General features: G+C 44.4%; 1 protein-coding gene across 1 annotated transcript in view; it reads left to right on the top strand.

Moving 5' to 3' along the window:
- The window catches only part of ACOXL (acyl-CoA oxidase like), a 248,107-nt gene that overhangs the window by 215,008 nt on the left and 13,411 nt on the right, over nt 1-19,688 (top strand). The window contains 1 exon segment of the mRNA XM_033100859.1: nt 13,299-13,400. Within this exon segment, the coding sequence (XP_032956750.1) occupies nt 13,299-13,400 (102 nt within the window).

Below are 19,688 nucleotides of genomic sequence, written 5' to 3'. Positions count from 1 at the left end.
TCTGCTGTCTGCCCAGCTGGTACGTGCAGGGCCCGTCAGGTTGGAGTTGGTGGGCCCAGTGCCAGGTGCTGAGGCCCAGGTGGAGGCAAGCTGCAGACAGCCCCGAGGAAGTCCCTGCAGACTGTGGAGCAGGGCTGGGGTGCTGCCAGAAGCTTCCAGAGCATTCCTGACCAGCCGCCATGGAAATGCTGCCCCAAGCACAGGAGGCACTGGGCAGATGTGGGCAGCAGGGGGCCAAGCCCTGCTCCCCCAGATCCCCTCCCCACGAGTCTGGCCAGACCGAGCCCCTTCTCTGTTTCACAATGTCCTAGGAAATTGGACACACTTGAGTCCTCCTTGAAACCAAAAGTCCCCAGTGAACAATGTGTCACAGCCCTTCAGTCCTCCAAGTTTATGAAGTACAACTTCTTCTAAGAAGCAGGCATTTCCTCCTAGCTGCATGGAATCCCACCTGTTAGAATCCTGCTTTTTTTTCACAAGAAAAAGGCAGCTTTACCCCAGCATAGGAATAGCTGAGCTTGAGGAGAAAGGGTTTTTTTTCCCATGACTGCTCCACTGGTTCACCTCCCCTAGAAGTTTTAGAAAAACCCCACAGGCTGATTATCTAGCATTCCTTAAATTGTCATTGTCACAAAGACTCTTTCCGCTTCACAGGTCCTACTGTCCCCCTCAGCACCCACTCCCTCTGAGTAGCTGGGCCCAGGACGGGCCTGCATACCCTCACGGGGGCTCTGGTTCTGCTGTAGAGGAGGCCTCGGCTCCTTCAGCCTGATGGACCCGGCGCCGAAGCAGGGCACTACAGGGGACTGTCCCCTCTCACAGCGGCTGGCAGTGGCAGTTTGCGCCTGTCAAGTGGGCGAGGTGGGTTTTCCCCTCTTTCCTGCACTCTAAGTGCTCTTTCTTCCTTTTCTCACTATGTGTGGGTGGTAGCCAGTTCAGGCCCCAAACCTAGCAGCCAGTACTTAGTTACAAGCACCACCCCTCCCGGGATGGGAGGACTGTGATGTCCCGTTTCTGCAGGTGGCCCTTTTTGTACCCACAGACCCCATTGTGGGCCCCTGCCTTGCCTGTCAGTGTCCTGGGCCCCTGAGAAGCAGGCAGGAGCCGACATCCTGTGTGTGCACAGTGCGTGCCCACAGCCACCTCTCAGCCATCTGGGGCTGGTCATGGGATCAGCCTCCCACACAGAAGAAGAGGGTCCTCATCTTGGGTGTGACTGCATTTCTAAACCAGTGCAGGATGAGTAGTGCCATCCCAGTTGTGGGTTCCATCTTTCAGCTCAGGAAGGTGGCCCGTCCATGGTGGTCAAGTGCCATCCCTACCCCGGTTCTCTTCCTGCCACCTTCTCTGCTCCTTGTAAGCTAGAGCCCCATGGAGAGCAGTGAGCATGTGCTGGCAGTGCCCCTGAGATGAATCATCCCATACATGTTTACTGAGCACCTATTATATACCAGGCAATGTTTGTCTAGTACCTGGCTCATTTGAAGAATATCTTTCAATTTTTTTACTCTTAACAAGGGAAAAGAGCTACGAGTGACTTAGAAATCAAGTTTCACACCTAGTCTTCTAGCACCAAATGGTTTTCTCTCATTCCTGTACCTCTGTGCCACTGGGACCCCAGAATGCCTGCCTCCCTTCATTCCTGGTACTCTCCTCACAAGTTCCAAGCCTATGCTAAGGTTGTGCAGGGCTCATCTCAAACCAGCCCCCCAAAATCTCCATGACAGTTATCCCCCCTCAATGAAATGTAGTTTGTGGAAAGGAATTGTTTGTGCATAGGACTAACTTTTTAAGTCAAAGGAATAAATATCTAATGGTAGAATTTTAGGCTCCGTCGTAAGTCAACAGAAGGTAGCTGTCTGCTCATATGTGCCACAGTGCCTCTTCAGAAACACTAAAAAAAATAAGTGCCTACTCTGTGCCAGGCCCTGTGCCAGGCCCTGGGTGCTAATGTCAGTGAACCCTGCCCTCATCCTCGGGCAGCTCTCTGACTAGTAGATAAGGCAGGTTCTTCACTGTACCCCAGTAAGCAAGCACACCGCAGTGGGCTAGGTACTGAGATGGGGAATCGGGGTCGCGAACGGAGCGCTCACCTGGATGCCTTACTCAACATGGGTTTACGGCAGCCTTGCCAGAGGAAATGGCATTTGAGTGAAGTTTCTAAGTCTCTACAGGAAATTAAATTAGCCAATTGCGTGGGCTGCACTGTGCTTACCGGTGGGTCATCGTGAGAAGCTGTGTTCCATTTATAGCATGTTTCAGGTGCACTGGTGCGTGCCCTGAGAGCTGGCTGCCGAGACAGGACATAGAGACAATTGCCTCTCCAGGGGCAGGGTCCCAGAGCTTCTCTTCTTACTGTGCTGTGCACAGTTCCCCAGCATGCTATAGCTATCTTGCAATGAGAGTATTCCACCTTCACTCCCTTAGCTTGGAAGACTTCCTTGACTTCTCGAGGTTAACGTCAAAGCATGTCTGAGAGGAAGCCAGCAGACGCCATCATCAGCTAATAGTTGGTCTAGAATTGTTGTGCAAGTGTGGTCCCCAGGCCAGGGACCAGGGACAGCGAGTGAGATGGGCAGTGGGGATCAGGAAGAGAACAGCAGAAGGATTCCTGCTCTGCTCTCTGAGAGTTCTGAACTTCATCCATGACCTTCACAAAGCTCTCCTGTCAGGGGAAATGGACCAAACTCCATCAGGCGCAAGCTCTATCTGTGCCTGGTCACCTGTGCACACAGTCACATGGATGGATGGCAGGACCTGTGAGTACATTACACCTGCACTGGCCTTGACACTTCCTCATCAAGCATCTGAATGAGTATCTAAGTGGAGAACCCGGTGGGGAGCGGAAATCCCAGTGTTCAGACAATAGTGAGCCTCCCAGAGCACGGAGGCACACGCTGTGGAGTCCCCAGCCCTGCAGGCCCCGCACAGGTCATGTGGAGGAGGTCCCTCCCCAAACTCTACCAACTCTTTCCTCCGCACACAGCTCTAGGGAGCAGATTTCATTTCAGGCTATTCTAGAAGACAGGGCAGAGAAGGAGAGGAAATTAGTTGAGACGAATAAGAAAATTAGGATTTGGTGAAAACCATGTGTGGGAAACTGAGCGCTATCTATGGCCCTAAGGGGCTGATGTTAATGGGAGAAGAGAGGAGGGCCTGGCTGTCAAGATGCTGATGTGCCCAGGAGACTTTTTTTGAGTGACTTACCTGGAATTGGAGAAATTCTAGCTGGGAGCTTCAGTAACATGAATCCAGGCTACCAGACATTACCGAGTGGTGGAGGGATAGCAGATTCCCCTATACACAGTAAGGGTACGTGAACACTGAGGTCACGTGGGAACTATGCTGGATGGGGCTGGCCAGGGCCACTCAGCATTCACTCTCAGGCAGCTCCCTGCCCACAGCCAGCCACACCTGTGCCCAGATTGAGAGCTGGAAACAGTTTTCCACCCTTTTACTTTATATATACACATATGTATGTGATTTTGTAGACAGTGCATAGCTGGTTCACGTTTTTTAAATCCACTCTGCCAATCTCTGTCTTTAATTGTTGCATTTAGAACATTTACATTTAATGTAATTATTGATAGACTAAGACTTAAGACTTCCATTTTATTTTTGTTTTCTGTTTGTTCTCTCTGTTTTTCATTTCTGTTTTCCTTGCCTTCCTGTGAAAGCAAAAGTGGCATATATATATATATATATATATATATATATATATATATATATATATGATAAAGTAGACTTCAGAGCAAAGAAAATTATCTGAGATGGAGAGGGATGTTACATAATGGAAAAAGGGTCAGTTCACCAAGAAGATATAACAATGTTAAATGTTCACCCAGCAAATATCAGAGCTATAAAATATGTGAAGCAAAAACTGATAGAACTGAAAGTAAACACAAATACATAATTATAGTTAGAGATTTCAACACCCCTCTCTCAGCAATTGATAGAACAATGAGACAGAAAATTAGAACATATAGAAAAATTCAACACCATTGACAAAGAGGATCTAATAGACATTTATAAGACACTCCACCCAACAACAGTAGATTGCATTACTTTCAAGTGTCCATGGAACATAAACCAAGATAGACCATAACTTGAACACAAAGTAAATCTCAAAAATTTCTCAAGTTTCAAAGGAAATTTAAAAAATACGTTGAACTGGATGAAAATAAAAGTGCAAGATTTCAAATTTGTGAAACACAGCTAAAACAGCACTGAAAGAGGAATTTATAGCTTACATTAAATAGGGGGGAAAGTCTTAAATCAATAACCCCACCTCAAGAGCTTAAAAAAATGAAGAGCAAAATAAACCCAAGAAAGCAGAAAGAAGGAAATAGTAAATACAAGAACAAGAATCAGTACAATTAAAAACAAAACAAAACAAAAAATGGAGAAAAACAATGAAGAAAAGTGTTGGATCTTTGAAAGATCAATAAAATTGACAGCCCACTAACAAGACTAACAAAGAGAAGACAGAAATTGCTAATATTGGGAATGAAACAGATGATGTCAGTACATACCCTGCAGATATCAAAATGATAAGGGAATACTACGAAAACTCTACACACGTAAATTTGACAACTTATATGAAATGGACCACTTCCTTAAAAACACAAATTACCATACTCAACATGAAACACATCATTTGAATAGCCCTATAACATTAAGAAAATTGAATTTGTAATTTAAAAATTCTATTTAAAAAAACTACAGCCTCCAGAATTCACTGGAGAATTCTATTATACATTTAAAGAATTAACTACAATTCTATACAATCACTTCCAGAAACTGCAGGAGGAAGAAGTGCTTACCATTAATTTTATGATACTAGTTTTCCCCTAATACCACATTGGAGACAGAACAAAAAGTGAAAGGTACAGACCAACTTTCCTTATGAATATAGACACAAAAGTTTTAGGAAATTAAATTCAGCAATATATACAAAAATTATACACCATGACCAAGTGTGATTTACTCCAAGGATGCAAGAGTGGTTCAATATTCAAAAATCAATTATCCATATTAATTAGCTAGAGGGAAAAAAATCACATGATTATGTCAATTAATACAGAAAAAGCATTTGACAAAATTTAACACCAATTCATAACAACTCTTAGACAACTAGGAAGAGACTGGAACTTCCTTAACTTTATACAAAAATCTTACAGCTAACAACATGCATAGTGGTAAAAGAATGAATGTTTTCCCCTAAAATCAGAAATAAGGCAAGAATGTTTGGTCTCATCATTCTTATTCAACATAATGCTAGAAGTTCTAGCCAGTGCAGTCAAGCAAGAAATGGAAATAAAAGGCATATCCTTTCAGATCCGAAAGGAAGAAATAAAACAGTTCCTATTTATAGATGGAATGATTGTGTATTTAGAAAACCCCAAGGAATCTACAAAACAAACAACAAACTAACAAACAAAACACCCTCCTAGAACTATGAAATTAGTTCAGCAAGGTCATAAGATACAAGATCAACATACAAAAATTAACTGAATTTCTATATACTAGCCTGGACAGAAAAAAAATTTTTTAATTAATTTTTCTATACACTTGGAAAGAAAAAAAATTAAATTAACATCATGCACAATTTCCAAAAAAAAATGCTTAGGTATGTATACATCTAACAAAACACGTTTAGCACTTGTATGCTTAAAACTATTATAGAAAATGCTAATCCTCAACAAAATACTAGCAAGCCAAATTCAGCATATTGAAAGGATTATACACCATGACCAAGTAGGTTTTATTCCTGGAATGCAAGGATAGGTCAACAAACAAAAATTGGTCAATATTATATACCACATTAATAGAATGAAGGGGAAGAAAAACACATGATCATTTCAATTGATACAGAAAAAGCATTTGACAAAATTCAGCACCATTACTCATGTTAAAAACAACAACAACAATAACAACAACAACAAAAACCACTCATCAAACTAGGAATAGAAGAAAACTACATCAGTATAATAAATGCCATATATGAAAACCCCACAACCAACATTACACTCAATGATGAAAGAATGAAAGTTTTTCCTGTATCAGAAACAAAACTTTCACCACTTTTATTCAATATAGTATTAGAAGGTATGGCCAGAGTAATTAGGCAAGAAAAAGAAATAAAGGGCATCCAAACTGGAAAGGAAGAAGTACAGTTATCTCTATTCACAGATGATGTGATCTTATACATAAAGACTCTAAAACTTACATACACACACACTTTAATAAACTGATTAATTCAGATTATAGGATACAAAAATCCACATGCAGAAATCAGTTCCATTTTTATACACTGATGATGAACAATCCAAAAAGGAAATTAAGAAAACAATTCCAGGAGCAGCCGGTTAGCTCAGTTGGCTAGAGCGCAGTGCTCTTAACAACAATGTCGCCGGTTCGATCTCCACATGGGCCCTGTGAGCTGCGTCCTCCACAACTAGATTGAAACAACTACTTGACTTGGAGCTGATGGGTCTTGGAAAAACACAAATAAATAAAAGTTAAAAAAAAAAAAGATAGAAAATTCTATTTACAATAGCATTAAAAACAATAACATACTTAGAAATGAACTTAACCAAGGAGGTGAAAGACTTGTACCCTGAAAACTATACAATGCTGCTGAAAGAAATGAAAGAAGACATAAATAAATGGAAAGAAATTATATGTTCATGGATTGAAAGACAATGTTTTTGAGATGTCCGTATTACCTAAAGCAATCTAAAATTTCAATGTAATCCCTTTCAAAATACCAATGACTTTTTTTTTTTCAGAAATAGATAAATCCATCCTAAAATTCATATGGAATCTCAAGGGTCCCTGAATATCCAAAACAATCTTGAAAAAAAGAAGAAAATTTGGAGGTCTCATACTTTCTGATTTGATTTACTACAAAGCTAAAGTAATCAAGACAGTGTGGTAATAAACACAGACATAAACACAGACATATAAACCGACAGTATAGAATCCAGAGCCCAGAAATAAACGCTTGCATATGTGGGCAAATGAATTTGGACAAGGGCACCAAGATCATTCAACGGTGCTTTGCATCAAAAGGTGCTGGGAAAACTGGATATCCACCTGCAAAAGAATGACGTTGGACCCTTACCTAAAATGATATAAAAAAATTAACTCAAAATAGACCAAAGACTTACATAGAAGAGCTAAAACTACAAAACTTTCAGAAGAAAACAGGGGGGGAATCCTCATGACATTGGTTTCCAATGAGTTCTTAATATGACATCAAGAGCACAGGCAACAACAAAAACAAACATATTGGAATTCATCAAAATTTAAAACTTTTGTGCATCAAATGACACCATTAAAAAAGCAACCCTCAGAATGAGAGAAAACATTGACCCATCACAAATCTGATAAGAGATTAATATCCAGACTATATAGAGAACTCCTAAAACTCAACAACAAAAACAAAAAACCAGGTTCAAAAATAGGCAAAAAACTTGAATAAATATTTCTCCAAAGAAGATCTACAAATGGCCAATAAGCACATGAAAATATGCTCAACATCACTAATCATTAGAGAAACGCAGATCAAAACCACAAGGAAATAGCACTTCACACCCATTGGGAAGACTGCTATCAAAAAAAAAAAATAAAAGTAGCAAGTGTCGGAGAGGATCTGGAGAAACTGGAACCTTGGAAAGCTGTTGGTGGGAATGTAAAATGATGCAGCCACTATGGTGAACAGAAGGCTGATTCCTGAAAAAATTCAACATAGAATTACCATGTGATCCAGCAATCCCACTGCTGGGAATATATCCCAAAGAATGAAAGCAGGAAGTCAAACAGTTTTCTGTAGACCCATGTTCATAGCAGCACTATTCACAATTTCCCAAAGGTGGAAGCAACCCAAGTGTCCATTGATGGATGAATGGATAAACAAAATGTGGTGTACATGTACAATGAAATATTATTCAGCCTGAAAAAGGAAGAAAATTCTGACACACGCTACAGCATGGAGGAACCTTGAAGACACTATACTAAGTGACACAGCCAGTCACAAAAGGACAAATACTGTACGACTCCACTTATATGAAGTATGCAGAGTTACCAAATTCATAGAGACAGAAATTAGAATGGGGGTCCCAGGGACCTGGGAAGGGGGAGAATGCGAAGTTAGTGAATGGGTACAGAGTTTCAGTTTTGCAAGATGAGGGAAGTTCTGGAGATGGCTGGTGGTGATGGTTGCAAAGCCAAGGGCAGGTGGGAACTTGGGAGTGGCAGGAAGTTGGGGTCGATTCTGGGTTAAAACAAGTCAGAGAGACGCCCTAGCATTAGCAGAATGGTTCCTAACAAGCTGCCGAGGCTGCCTGCATGCAGTGGGGTGTGCTCAGAGCAAGTCTGCTGAGTGGATTGTGTAAGGAGGAAAAGCCTGTCTCTGCCTGCAAAGCTGTGCTTTCTGAATCCCCTCCCGTGGGACATGGGATGACCAATGACTGCAACACCAGCAGACAGAAGGTGGGTTTGCCATAGTATGGGATCGTAGGAAAGCTTGGGTTCTGCAGCCAGCTGTCATCCCAGATAGAAGGGAAAGCGTTTCCCTGTTGGTCTGCCCTCAGGATTCAGAAGCAGCTAGCTCTGGTCTCCCCTCTCTCCTGTGCATTCAGCAGGCTGCTAAAGGATGTCTCAGGCTACCTCCTGCAGCGCTTTCCCTTCGGTCTCCTTTTTGTCTTGCTGAGTTTTTGTTTCCTGCAGATGAATTTTCTGCATGTTTCATTTCCTGACATCTGGGGAGGCCAGGATATATGAGTAGGTATGTCTAGGCTTTTTCAATGAGGCATGAAATAGGACGTGCCTTGGGTCTGGCCATCTCTGTGTCCCATCCCTGCTGCCTACCACGCCCTCCACTTTGATCTGCCGTGACACCAGCACGAGCCCCACCGTCACTTCGCTCAGCCCCCATGAAAAGAGGTTCCTCTGCCACAGGACGTGGCGTGAAGACCCCTCAGTGTCCAAGCACTGGTCACCTTCATCCTGACCGTCCCTTCCCAGAGCACTCGGAGACACCAGAAAGAGCCAGCTGCCACGCCTGTCACCTTTCTCAAGAAGAGAGGCTTTTAAGGAGCCTAAAGAAATATTGAGCAGGTTGGGCAAAAAAAAAATAATTAACATCTCAGACAGTGTGGAAGGAAAAGAGACCGACCTGAACAACTTCCTTGGGTGAACAAAGAAAAGGACACTCTCCTTGTGCAGTGAAGCATAAATAAGAGTGCCTCACCTGTGGAAGGTGATGAGCTCACACCTGGAGGAGACTGGGCAGGTGAACTATATGCATTAGGGATGGGCATCGTGCCTGTCTGGTCCTATTTTTCATTGCTTTCCTACTGCAAGAGATGCCCTTAGAAATCGCACAGCCAACGCTTTTTGCTAATGTTGGCAGAGTTTCCTTAAACTAAGAGATGATGCTACTGCACATCAGTCCTCCCGGCAGTGATGCAGATCCCACGGGGCTAACGTCGCAGGCGGAAGGCAGAGCACTTCATCACAGTGAGAGAACTGGGTTGTTGCTGGGGGAGGTGTTCCGATATCACGCTGGTATGCCCCTGCATTAATAAGCTTTGTTCATCTTGTCTGACACTAGAGGTCCGACTCGGTCCTTTTGCTTCCGTTTCTTGCTTATTATGCAGCCTGGACCACGTATGGGCTGCCTACTTGTCATGAATCGCTGGCAACGTCCCTTTTGTCTGTTCTTGGTCCCAGTGGGCTTCTGCTCCTGGGAACACAGGCCTCTGAGCAACTCAGTCCCACAAACGCACCTTGATCCCTGACGCCGGCTGGGCACTGCAGTCATTCCGGGGTGCACGAGCCTCAGATCCTTCCTTCCTGAGCACACGCTGGCCAGAGAGAAGGTCATGTGGACACATAATTACACCAAGAGGCAGAACATGTCACAGGGAGGGACGCACGCTGCATTGGGAAGCCAGGAAGGTTCGGGGCAGCTTTCAGTGGGAGATGAAGGGCGTTCCGTGGACAAGGGTTCAATACCGGGAGCCCTCAGGGAACGTAGCTGTTTCAGCTGGAATTTGCTAGGACCAAAAAGGGGGAGTGTGGACACAGCAAGATGATACATTTTCACTGTTACACAGCACAATGACCTCGTGGAGGGGTATACAGTTCTATGAATTTTCGCACATGAGTAGAATCCTGTAACCACCACCCCAGTCAAGATACAGAACAATTTGACCGTCCTAAAATTGTTCCTTAGAACTATCCTCTCCCCCTTCCAGTAATCCCTGGCAACCAGTAACTTGCCGTCACTATAGCTTTGTCTTTTTGAGAATGTTTACAAATGGTTTCATACAGTATGGAATCTTTGGATGTTAACATCCTCTACTCGCGTCTTTGAGATCTGGCCAAGTTGTCGCATGCACCAACAGCGATTCCTTCTCTCCACTGAGGAGTGCTCCCTGCCGTGAGCGGGCCACATCTGTTTATCCCCTCACCACTGAAGGAGAAGCAGGTGGTTTCCAGTTTATGGTGATTGTGAGGACAGCTGCTATACATATGCACGCACAGGTTATTGTATTATGGAAACAAGTTTTCTTTCTCTAGGGTGTTTCTCAGCTGGCACTATTGGCATTTTGGCCCAGATACTTCTTCATTATTGGGTGCCTTGTGGTTTGCAGGGTGTTTTTAGCTATATCCCTGGCCTCTGCTTACTAGATGCCCACAGAATTCTCCCAGTCATGACAAACTAGATGCCTGTAGACATTGCCAGTGTCTGTTGAGGGACACAAATCCACAATTGAGAACCACTGCTCTGGGGTAAATGCCTACAAGTGAACTTACTGTGTCACATGGTAAATGTGAGTTTAACTTTATCAGAAACTCTACATTCCCTGTGTCTGAGAGATCCAGTATCCTCACCAACACTTGGTGCTGTCAGTATTTTTGATTTTTTGCTATTCCAAGAGGGATGTAGCAAGGGTGTCTCATCACGGTTTTAATTTGCATTTCCCTAATGGCTATCGATATTGAAACATCGTTTCACGTGCTTCCTTGCCATCTGTGTATTCTCTGTAATGAATGAAGCCTGTTTTTTTTTTTCTTTTGCCCATTGTAAATTGTCATAAGCCTGGTTAAAGCCAGCAGTTGGGAACGGAGCCTGGAAATGGGGTCAGCGGTCAGGGCCTCCTTGGAGCTCTGTGGGGCCAAGTGGGCTTGGGCTTGAGTTATAGGGACTGGACTAAAAGCCAGATGACCGTTTGTCCCGGATGTTTGAGATGGGATTGTGCAGGACATCCTCTACCTGCCTCTCCAGCTCTACTCTCCACCCTTCTCTGCCCTGCTCTGGGCCCAGGAAGTCGACCACGTACTTGCATCAGTGGAATCCTTGCCCTCTGGATCCAGTTGGCTTCTGAACAGGAAACTCCAGCTAGAGATTGGAGAGGGGAGGAGAATGAGGTGTGATCCCCCCGCCCCCTGCCTGCCTTCCTGTGGGATCACCTTGGGTTTCTGTGTTCCTGGGCTGAAGGTCACAGCTGTCTTAAACTGTCCCTGTCTACACAGCTCTCTTCCAGGTCCAGAGGCCACTCCCTGCCCCCTCATTCCAAACCTAGAGGTGGTAGCAGGTGCGGAGTCGCTAGCTCTGCATGGCTCTCCAACACCGTAATAAAATAATTACTAGGCTCTTCTGGAATCATCCCAATGTGAACGTGCCATCCATTCCTTGGTTGGACCTTGGCAGACACAGGAGTCTGTATTGAGCAGAAGGTGAACTAGATGATTTTTAAGAGAAGAAAAGCTTACTTGTACTTCTGTGCCTCTGGATTCCTTGTCATTGGCCTTTCTCTTACATACCCAAGAGGAATGAGGATTAGCTTTCTGCACCTAGGAATCCACAGTAAAGGTTTTTGTAGGAAGTTCATCAGAGACTTGTGGTTCAGTTTCACCATGTGCTCTCACTGTGTTACTTTTATCCGATGCCTGTTTTCAGGATGTGCTGCCGTCTTACAGTGGCTCTCACCAGGTCTGCAGGGTCAGCTCACATCTTTCATGTTAACACCTTTGTTATAGAAAAGAGCCAAAGGACCCTTACGTTGGCCAAGCAACTGCTGCCCAGAACTTGGGCAAGGTCAGAAATGGGCTGTAATTAATCTTAAATATACTTCATAGACAAGCTGCTAACCTACTCTGTGACCCTTTTGGGGAAGACTGAAGAGTTCAGGGTCTTCATAATGATGCTGTTTCCAGGATGCCCCAGAACCTCGGGAAAGGAAAGAAGTGCCTGAATTGTCTGCGTGATTACAAGCTGCGTACGTTCTGAGTCTGGGGACCCACAGAGGACATAGGGTCTTTCTTCTGATGTGGCGACCATCTCCATGTGCCTCTGAATAAGAGGACTTTGTTGCTGTGGACTGGGTTGACCTTGAGATCACCTTACTTCTACAGAGTCATTATCTTTTAGAGATACACAGTGACATGCGGAAATGCGCGTGCATGAAATGACACTTCTGACTGAGCTGTGCTTCACGATAACACAGAGGGCGACAGGGGGGAGTAGAAACGCAAGAAGACCGGCCACGAGGTGATGGCCGTTGAAGCCTTGGAGGTACATTATATCATCCCCTCTACTTTTGTGTCATTTCAGAATTATTAACTATTAAATGCTAAATGGATACTTAGTTTCTGAGTTACTGGTTGATCCAAGAAAACTCCTTTAATATTGCCTGATGCCACTGAGGAGGTCACAAAGGAGTTCGGTGTGTAGCTTTCAGAGCTGTCATAGGAAAAACATGTTGAAACAAAATGTAAATGAGATGCTATTTTTATGAAACTTTAATGAAAACGTGCTCAAATGTTTGCCTGCCTTTTCATTCATGAAACTATCCTCTAAATGCACTTTCCGAATAATACCATCTTGAACTGAGAAGGAAAGCAAACAGAAATACTAATTTATGTTTTCCAATACCTTATGGGTGGACTTTGCTTTTAAATAACCCATCGGGGGGTGGGGAACTAAGTGAGGTTACAGGTGACACAAGACTGGCCATGAGTTACTATGTGCAGAATTGGGAGGAGTTGGCTGTGCTTTTCTTCTACTTTTATATATGCTTGCAATTTTCCATAGGAAGATTTAAAAAAATAAAACACATACTGCATGTCCAAAATGTGACCAAACTGTGATGTAAAACATCACAGAAGTATCAGCGTTTATGATTGTGTGGACTGTGACAACGTGCTTTCTCCTTCACCCCCTAGAGTCTGCATTTTCTAATATGTTGCGATGTGTCTGTGTCTCTCCTCTGCCCCACCCTTAGTTTTGTCTGCTGTATGGAACCAAACTGGTGTTCGAGGAGCGAGCCTGGTATCTGGAACATAAATGTTTGACTCCTGAGGCCAGCACGAGGATGAGGACTCAGGTAAGTGGTCTGATGTGCAGAAGGAACTTCTATGGACGAGCTGTCAGCGCTTGGCTTTCTTAGAAAACAGGCCTGCCAATCTTTTTTTCAGTTTCCACCCATGGATTTTTACGCCTCTGGGACTTACATATGTGTTTTCATTGCCTGGAACGATCATATTACACGTCAGAGTTTAAGTGACAAAGAAATGATTCACTGTGCGTGAACTTTCTGAGAAGAAGAGGAGGGAATCAAAAGTGTTTTCCTTGTCTTGGCAAAAAAAAAAAAAAGTATCAAGTGATTTTCATTTTCCTACTTCTTACCAAAATCTATTAACTCATTCTTCATATTCAGAAAAAAGACTTGTGGTATTTTTATGTCAGTGGTAGCAACAGGAAGTCAATGACAGTCACAGAGCACCTGAAAAGGACGGTGGGTCCCCTGAATTGCCACCAGAATGCTGCTCTATATAGAGAGACTGTGAAATGGCATAATCATCTGTAATGCTCTGGGGACATCCTCTCGGCCTCTGAGAGGCTGACACACAGCAGGTGTACACTCAGCCTCTGCATTCGAGGGAGCTCAGTGTCTTTGGGGACACAAAACTGACTTCCAAAACACAAAGGACAACACGAGGGAGCAGACCTGCGCCACAAGAATAAGCTCAGCGCTCACAGGACAGACGTCACTTAGGAGTGAATGTGATTCTTGTACTAGACCTCGAAGAGGGGACAATTCAAAGAGGAGATGGTGGTTCCCTTGAGAAGGGGGCGGTGCAGCTGAGCCTTCGGACAGGGTTGGTGACATGAGCAGAATCATAGAAATGGGAGCACGTAGGACATACACACTAAGTAACTGAAGTCTAGTGACAGAAAAACCTGAGGGGTCTGCAGGAGCTGGGCAATCACAGGCCCTCAAGAACCTTGAAGAATCTGTTTCCTTTTCAAGAGAACAGAGACTAACGAAAAGGGATGTAAAGATGTCCAGTTATTTATGCTACATAATAAATGACCCCCAAAATTAGTAGCTTAAAACACCAACCATTTATTATTTCTCATGATTCTGTGGTCTGGACAGGCTCAGCCAGATGGCTTTTCTGCTCCACGTGGGGTCGGCGGGGCTGCGTGCTCAGGATGGCTTCTTCACTCTCATGGCGGTCTCCTCAGCTGGAGCAACAGGCACAGCTGGGGCTGCTGGGCCACTGTCCTCTGTGTGGCCTAGCGTGGGCTTCCTCACAGCATGGCAGGCTCATGGTGGCCGAATGTTTCCCACGAGGGCTGGCATCCACGGAGAAAGTGGGAGATGCCAGTCATCGTAAAGGCTGGGCCCAGAAAGGTCAGCTGCATTCCGTCAGCCAGAGGAAGTCACCAGGCCAGCACAGACTCCGGCTGCAGGGAGAGCTCACCTGTCACCGTGAGGAACAGCATAGACATCTAGGGAAGGAAAGAACCGATGGCAGCTATCTTTGGAGAACACTCTCCACAAAGAAAATGCCCACTTTGGAAAGAGGACAGAATACTTCTTAATATTTAAAAAAAAAAAAAAAAAGATACAAGGGAAGACCTTAAATCCATGCGACCAGCTATTTCAGTGATATCGAATTAGATAAGTAATGCATCAGAAGAATGACGAGTAAAAGAAACCAGCTTTTACGTAAAGCATTGTAGTGCTTTTGTATTCTTAGAGCGCAACATGCTTTCTACACGTTTCATTTCTGGATCTTCATAGTGACCTGGGAGGAGAGCAAGGAGCAGCCAGCCACTTGGGAACAAGCTTCCTGTGTGGGGCTAACCTGGGCTGCTCAGGCCTGTGTGACACCCCGAGGCCGCCTTCTGCAGACTGAGCGGCCAGCCACGAGCACTCCCCCTTCTCTGGCCGTTCCTGGAATTCCCAGAAGAGGGTCATGTAGCTGGCACAGACGCTTCCTTTCCCATTTTACCACACTCCTTTGCAAGAATCTCAAGGTTTCAGAAATATTATTAGCAGCGTCTCTTCACTAAAATGCCTGGGACCCTGGGTCAATCAGAGGTGCTAAATAGGAGTGCGCTTGTGAAGGGGTGAAAAGGAGCCAGGATGACTCATATTACTGAAACTGGATGCTTTCACATAGTAATGCTGCAAGTTCACTAATTCTTTCTTTAGGTGCATGTAATGTGCTTCTTAGTTCATCCCATAATTTTTTAATCCCGCTTGTTAAGATTTTTATTAAAAATTTTTTTTTGTTTTCTTTTTCGTATCATCTATGTCACTTTTCAGTTTTCTGTTCCCCAAAGATATGTTCAATTTTATCTTTAACTTCTTTATGCATTGAAGCATAGTTGTTTTATAGTCTGTAGCTAATAATTCCAGTATTATAAATCTTTACAGGTCTACTGTTGTCCGTTGCTTCTGCTATGTGTCTAGTTAATCTTTTAATGTGTGCTAGCTATTGTTATTGAAAAATGATTTGTAAGATGTATATAAAGGACAAATGGAAGGTACCTTGTCCTTTCCTTTGCAAAGCAGCTGAAGATGCTGTCAGTTTGAGACACACCTTAGACTAAATTCAAGGCTTGAGGTTTCATGGAAGACTAGGAGAGTGCCCCAGGGTTATAGCTGCGTGGCATCCAGATTATTGTCTGTTAGATTTCTTGCCTAGTGCTGGCCCTGGTTTTGACTCTCTTCACTCCCTACCCCACCTCAACCTTCATGAGGCTCTCAAAATGAAAATTCAGATTTGCTGGAAACAGCGAATGCCTTCACGGCAAATGCAACCTTCTTACTTGTTTATTTCTCTTGGTTTCCATTTTTCTATCATTTTTGACGTTATTGTTTTGTCATGTCACTGATGCTTTGAAGATGTAAAAAAAAAAACAACAATATCTACCCCTCTAGTATCAGAAACAGAAAGTTCCTTCAATATTGTCCCTCTTGACCCCACAATAACCCTTTGAGTGATTTTCATTATCCTTACACATGAGTGAGGAAATAGACCCAACAGGATGGAGTAACTTGCCCAAAGTAACACAGCTAGTAAAAACTTATACCTCTCTAACACTGAATATTTCACTTACTTGGATAAATAGCAGCATCAGTCAGTAACAACAAGCACACCCAGTGCCCAGTTCTTGGTTTCTCATACCGTTTTCCAGTAAAAGGAACCAGGGTCCTTGGAGAAATGACTGATTCTAGGGCTGGGACAATGAATATCTAAGATGAACCTGGAGCGTCTTATAGAACCAGGAAGTCAGAAAGTGCTCAAAACATATAAACAAGCAACAACAACAACAACAAAACACGACAGTTATGAGGGCATGTCAAGGGGACACTGGAAGGAGTAACTGAAAGAAGGAGTTCTAATGGCCAAAGCCAGAACGATTTGAGCAAGAAAATAAATAATGTAGTATTGGATTATAACCCAAAGTATAAAATAAACACAAGTCCTTAATGATATAAATAAATGATTAAGTAGGTAAATAAATGGAGTGATGGAGACAAGTCTGTCTTACAGAAGAATTCCAAACAATAGATGTAGATAAGCCCCTTCAGCAGGTCAAACGCAAGTCCCGGTCCCTTGGGTGTGGGTTGGACTTAGTGACCTCCTTGTATTTTAAAGACTAGAGTGTGGAAAGGGAAGAGAGTCACTTCACAGTGGACAAATCTGGTCGGTCCCATTGTGACCAAGTGATGAAGGTTGACATCATCAGTAATACGTCATGTTGATCGGGTCTGATGTGTTGAGAACAGCACTTCACTCTTCCTCAAAACCCACAGCCCCAGTCCACCCATGAGAAAAAACATCAGACAAAACCAAACTGAGGGATGGTCTACATAATACCTTGCCTCAAAGTGTCAATGAATGAAAGATAAGGAAAGGCTGAGGGCCCACTGCAAACCTAAGGACACCGGGGTGACGTGGTGACTGAATGCGGTGTGGTGTCCTGGTTGAGTCCTGGAACAGAAACAGGACATTATCACATAAACGGGGAAAATCTGAATGGTCTGTGGTTTGTTAACATGAATGCACCGACATTGGCTTCTTAGGTTTTACAACAGATCATAGGTAAATAAGATGTTGACATTAGGAGAAACTGGATGAAGGCAAATGAGAGCTTTCTGTTGGAACTTTTCTGTAAATCTCAAAGTATTCCAAAAAGAAGAAATTTATTTAAAAAATAAAAAGTCAGAATCCGAAAATAGCGATCAGCCTGGGCTAATTCTAGACAATAAAATGTTTCGGAACACCAAGGAGTTATGTACCGTCCAATGACAGTTAGCAATGCACATATTTACACTTAAAAAACATCTCATTTCATTCTCAAAGAGCTCTTCAAGGACAGTGAGGCGGAGTAAGCCCCATGCAACAAATGAGTAAAAGTAAGAAAGAGGGAAGTTACACGACTGCTCAGGATTCTAGCTGAGCCCAGAAACCAGAACTAATCCCAGATGGAAGTGGATTAAGAGGCGGCAACTCCATTTGTGGCCCTACCTGTCTGCATGGGTCCTGGCGTACGGAAGGCCGGGATTCCAAAGCTTCACGAAGGCCCGCCTGCCCTCCCAGAGTGGGTGAAACCATCCCACGTATCCAGGAAGCAGCGGGAGTGCCCAGTGGTCCAACTGAGGCCCACAAGAGAGGGGCTTGGGCTGGGTTTTGTTTCTTTTTTCAATTCAAGCCAATCCCCCAGAGCCAGCCCTTCTTTCTTGGCTGTGATAACTAACTCTTGTCTTTTGTCTGAACTTCAGTGTTGACAGAGCTGGTCCACACTGAGTACCCTGTGTGTGAATAGCTGCTAATCCACTTTGTGGAGTGGGAAGCTGCTGATTTCTGAGTGCTGGAGGTGGGGCTTCTGTGCTTGGGTTCCTGCCATTTTCCTGTCCCCAGGCCTGGACTGTCCTCGCTGGAGGATCCTGGTTCCAAGGCGGTCTGGTGGCGGTGCCCCCTTCCCCCCGCTCCGTCATACCAGCTCTGCCCTTCCCATTAAGACCTTTGCAGGGCCGTCCAGAACAATTGCGTGCTTTGTTCCTGGAAAATTGAGTGTCCAGGCGTTATCCTGTTTTGCTCTTCATTAACCTGGATATTTATGTCTATTTGGCTTTAGATAATTACCAGCATTAGGGAGTAATAATCAACTGAGGCTCTTTTGAGGGAGGAAAGCCTTTCAAAATAACCTAACAGTTAACAATTGTGCATCTCCACGAAAACCAACTTTGTTTTGCTCTAAAAAAAGACGAAACAAGTATTGAAGCTTCTTAAAATGGTATATTTTAATGCCAATGAATATTTGCCCCGAGTCCTCTACTGTATTTCACACCAGCCCTTAAAGTAAACTTAAATTTTAAATAGAGTAGCCTCATTTTTTCTCGTCGGCGTGCTTGCTTCCTGAATTCCTGGGCACAGCTGTCCGGCTCTGTCAGCGCCCATCTTGTGACAGTGGCTCCCGGCAACGTGTGGAGAAGCAGCAAATTCATGTGGACGTGTGGTCAGCTCACACTAAGAACTCAACACAGAAGGGAGCGTTTCAGTCTATGTGTTGAAAGAACCACAGCCCAGCTGTGGGTTGTAGATCAAAAAAGACCCTCTTCAGTGTGGTAGAAATGATACTTAGCAAAATCCTGAATCAGGTTCTACTTCCTGCCCAGAACCCAAATAATGGAACTGCGTGAGAAGGCAGCTTGTAAAGGTCCTGCAGGGAGGGGAGGTGGGGGCTGTGTAAGCCAGCAGCAACCGGGAGGGCTCACCGCTCTTCCTCCCGTGGGTCGTGGGACTACCTATAAGAGTAACAGTGTTAAAAAACGGAAAACTCATTCAGGAGGAGAGAAAATGAGCACGACCACATCCAAGCTGTCTTGACATCCCTCTGATATATGGTCACTTTATACCCACACCTATTATCCCTTCCCCCACACATTGCCTCTATGTCCTGTGGTTTGTGTCGTGACCTGTCAGTTTCTTCCTGAGTGCTGCTTCTGTTGGAGCAGCAGGTGACAGCTGCGTCATCCCCCTGAGTTGTGCCCCCATGCCTCTGAGGCTGGGTTCATGTCAGCGTGAAGTCAGGTCTACCAGCACAGCCCAAGGTCTGTTTGCACCCTTGCCGGCAAGAGGGCACAGGAGAGGGCCCCGCACCTAGAAAGGGACAGTCCCTTTTCTCCCTGAGTGGGGGCCGCTCAGGGACCCAGCTGCTGCCAGGAGGCCATGGGAGCCTGTCAATGGCAAGTGACTTTGTCTCGTAGGCTGTATCTGCTGAAGTCTAAAATAACCACTAGGGTTTGGGTTTTGCTGTCAGTTGTCAGTCAAATGGTGGAGTCATTGAGGGGAACGCGGGCAAGCCT

This window comes from Rhinolophus ferrumequinum (assembly GCF_004115265.2).
Source record: "Rhinolophus ferrumequinum isolate MPI-CBG mRhiFer1 chromosome 13 unlocalized genomic scaffold, mRhiFer1_v1.p Super_scaffold_3, whole genome shotgun sequence".
Classification (NCBI taxonomy): domain Eukaryota; kingdom Metazoa; phylum Chordata; class Mammalia; order Chiroptera; family Rhinolophidae; genus Rhinolophus; species Rhinolophus ferrumequinum.
The sequence above is the reverse complement of the archived record's forward strand: the minus strand, read 5'-3'. Positions and strand labels throughout refer to the sequence as shown.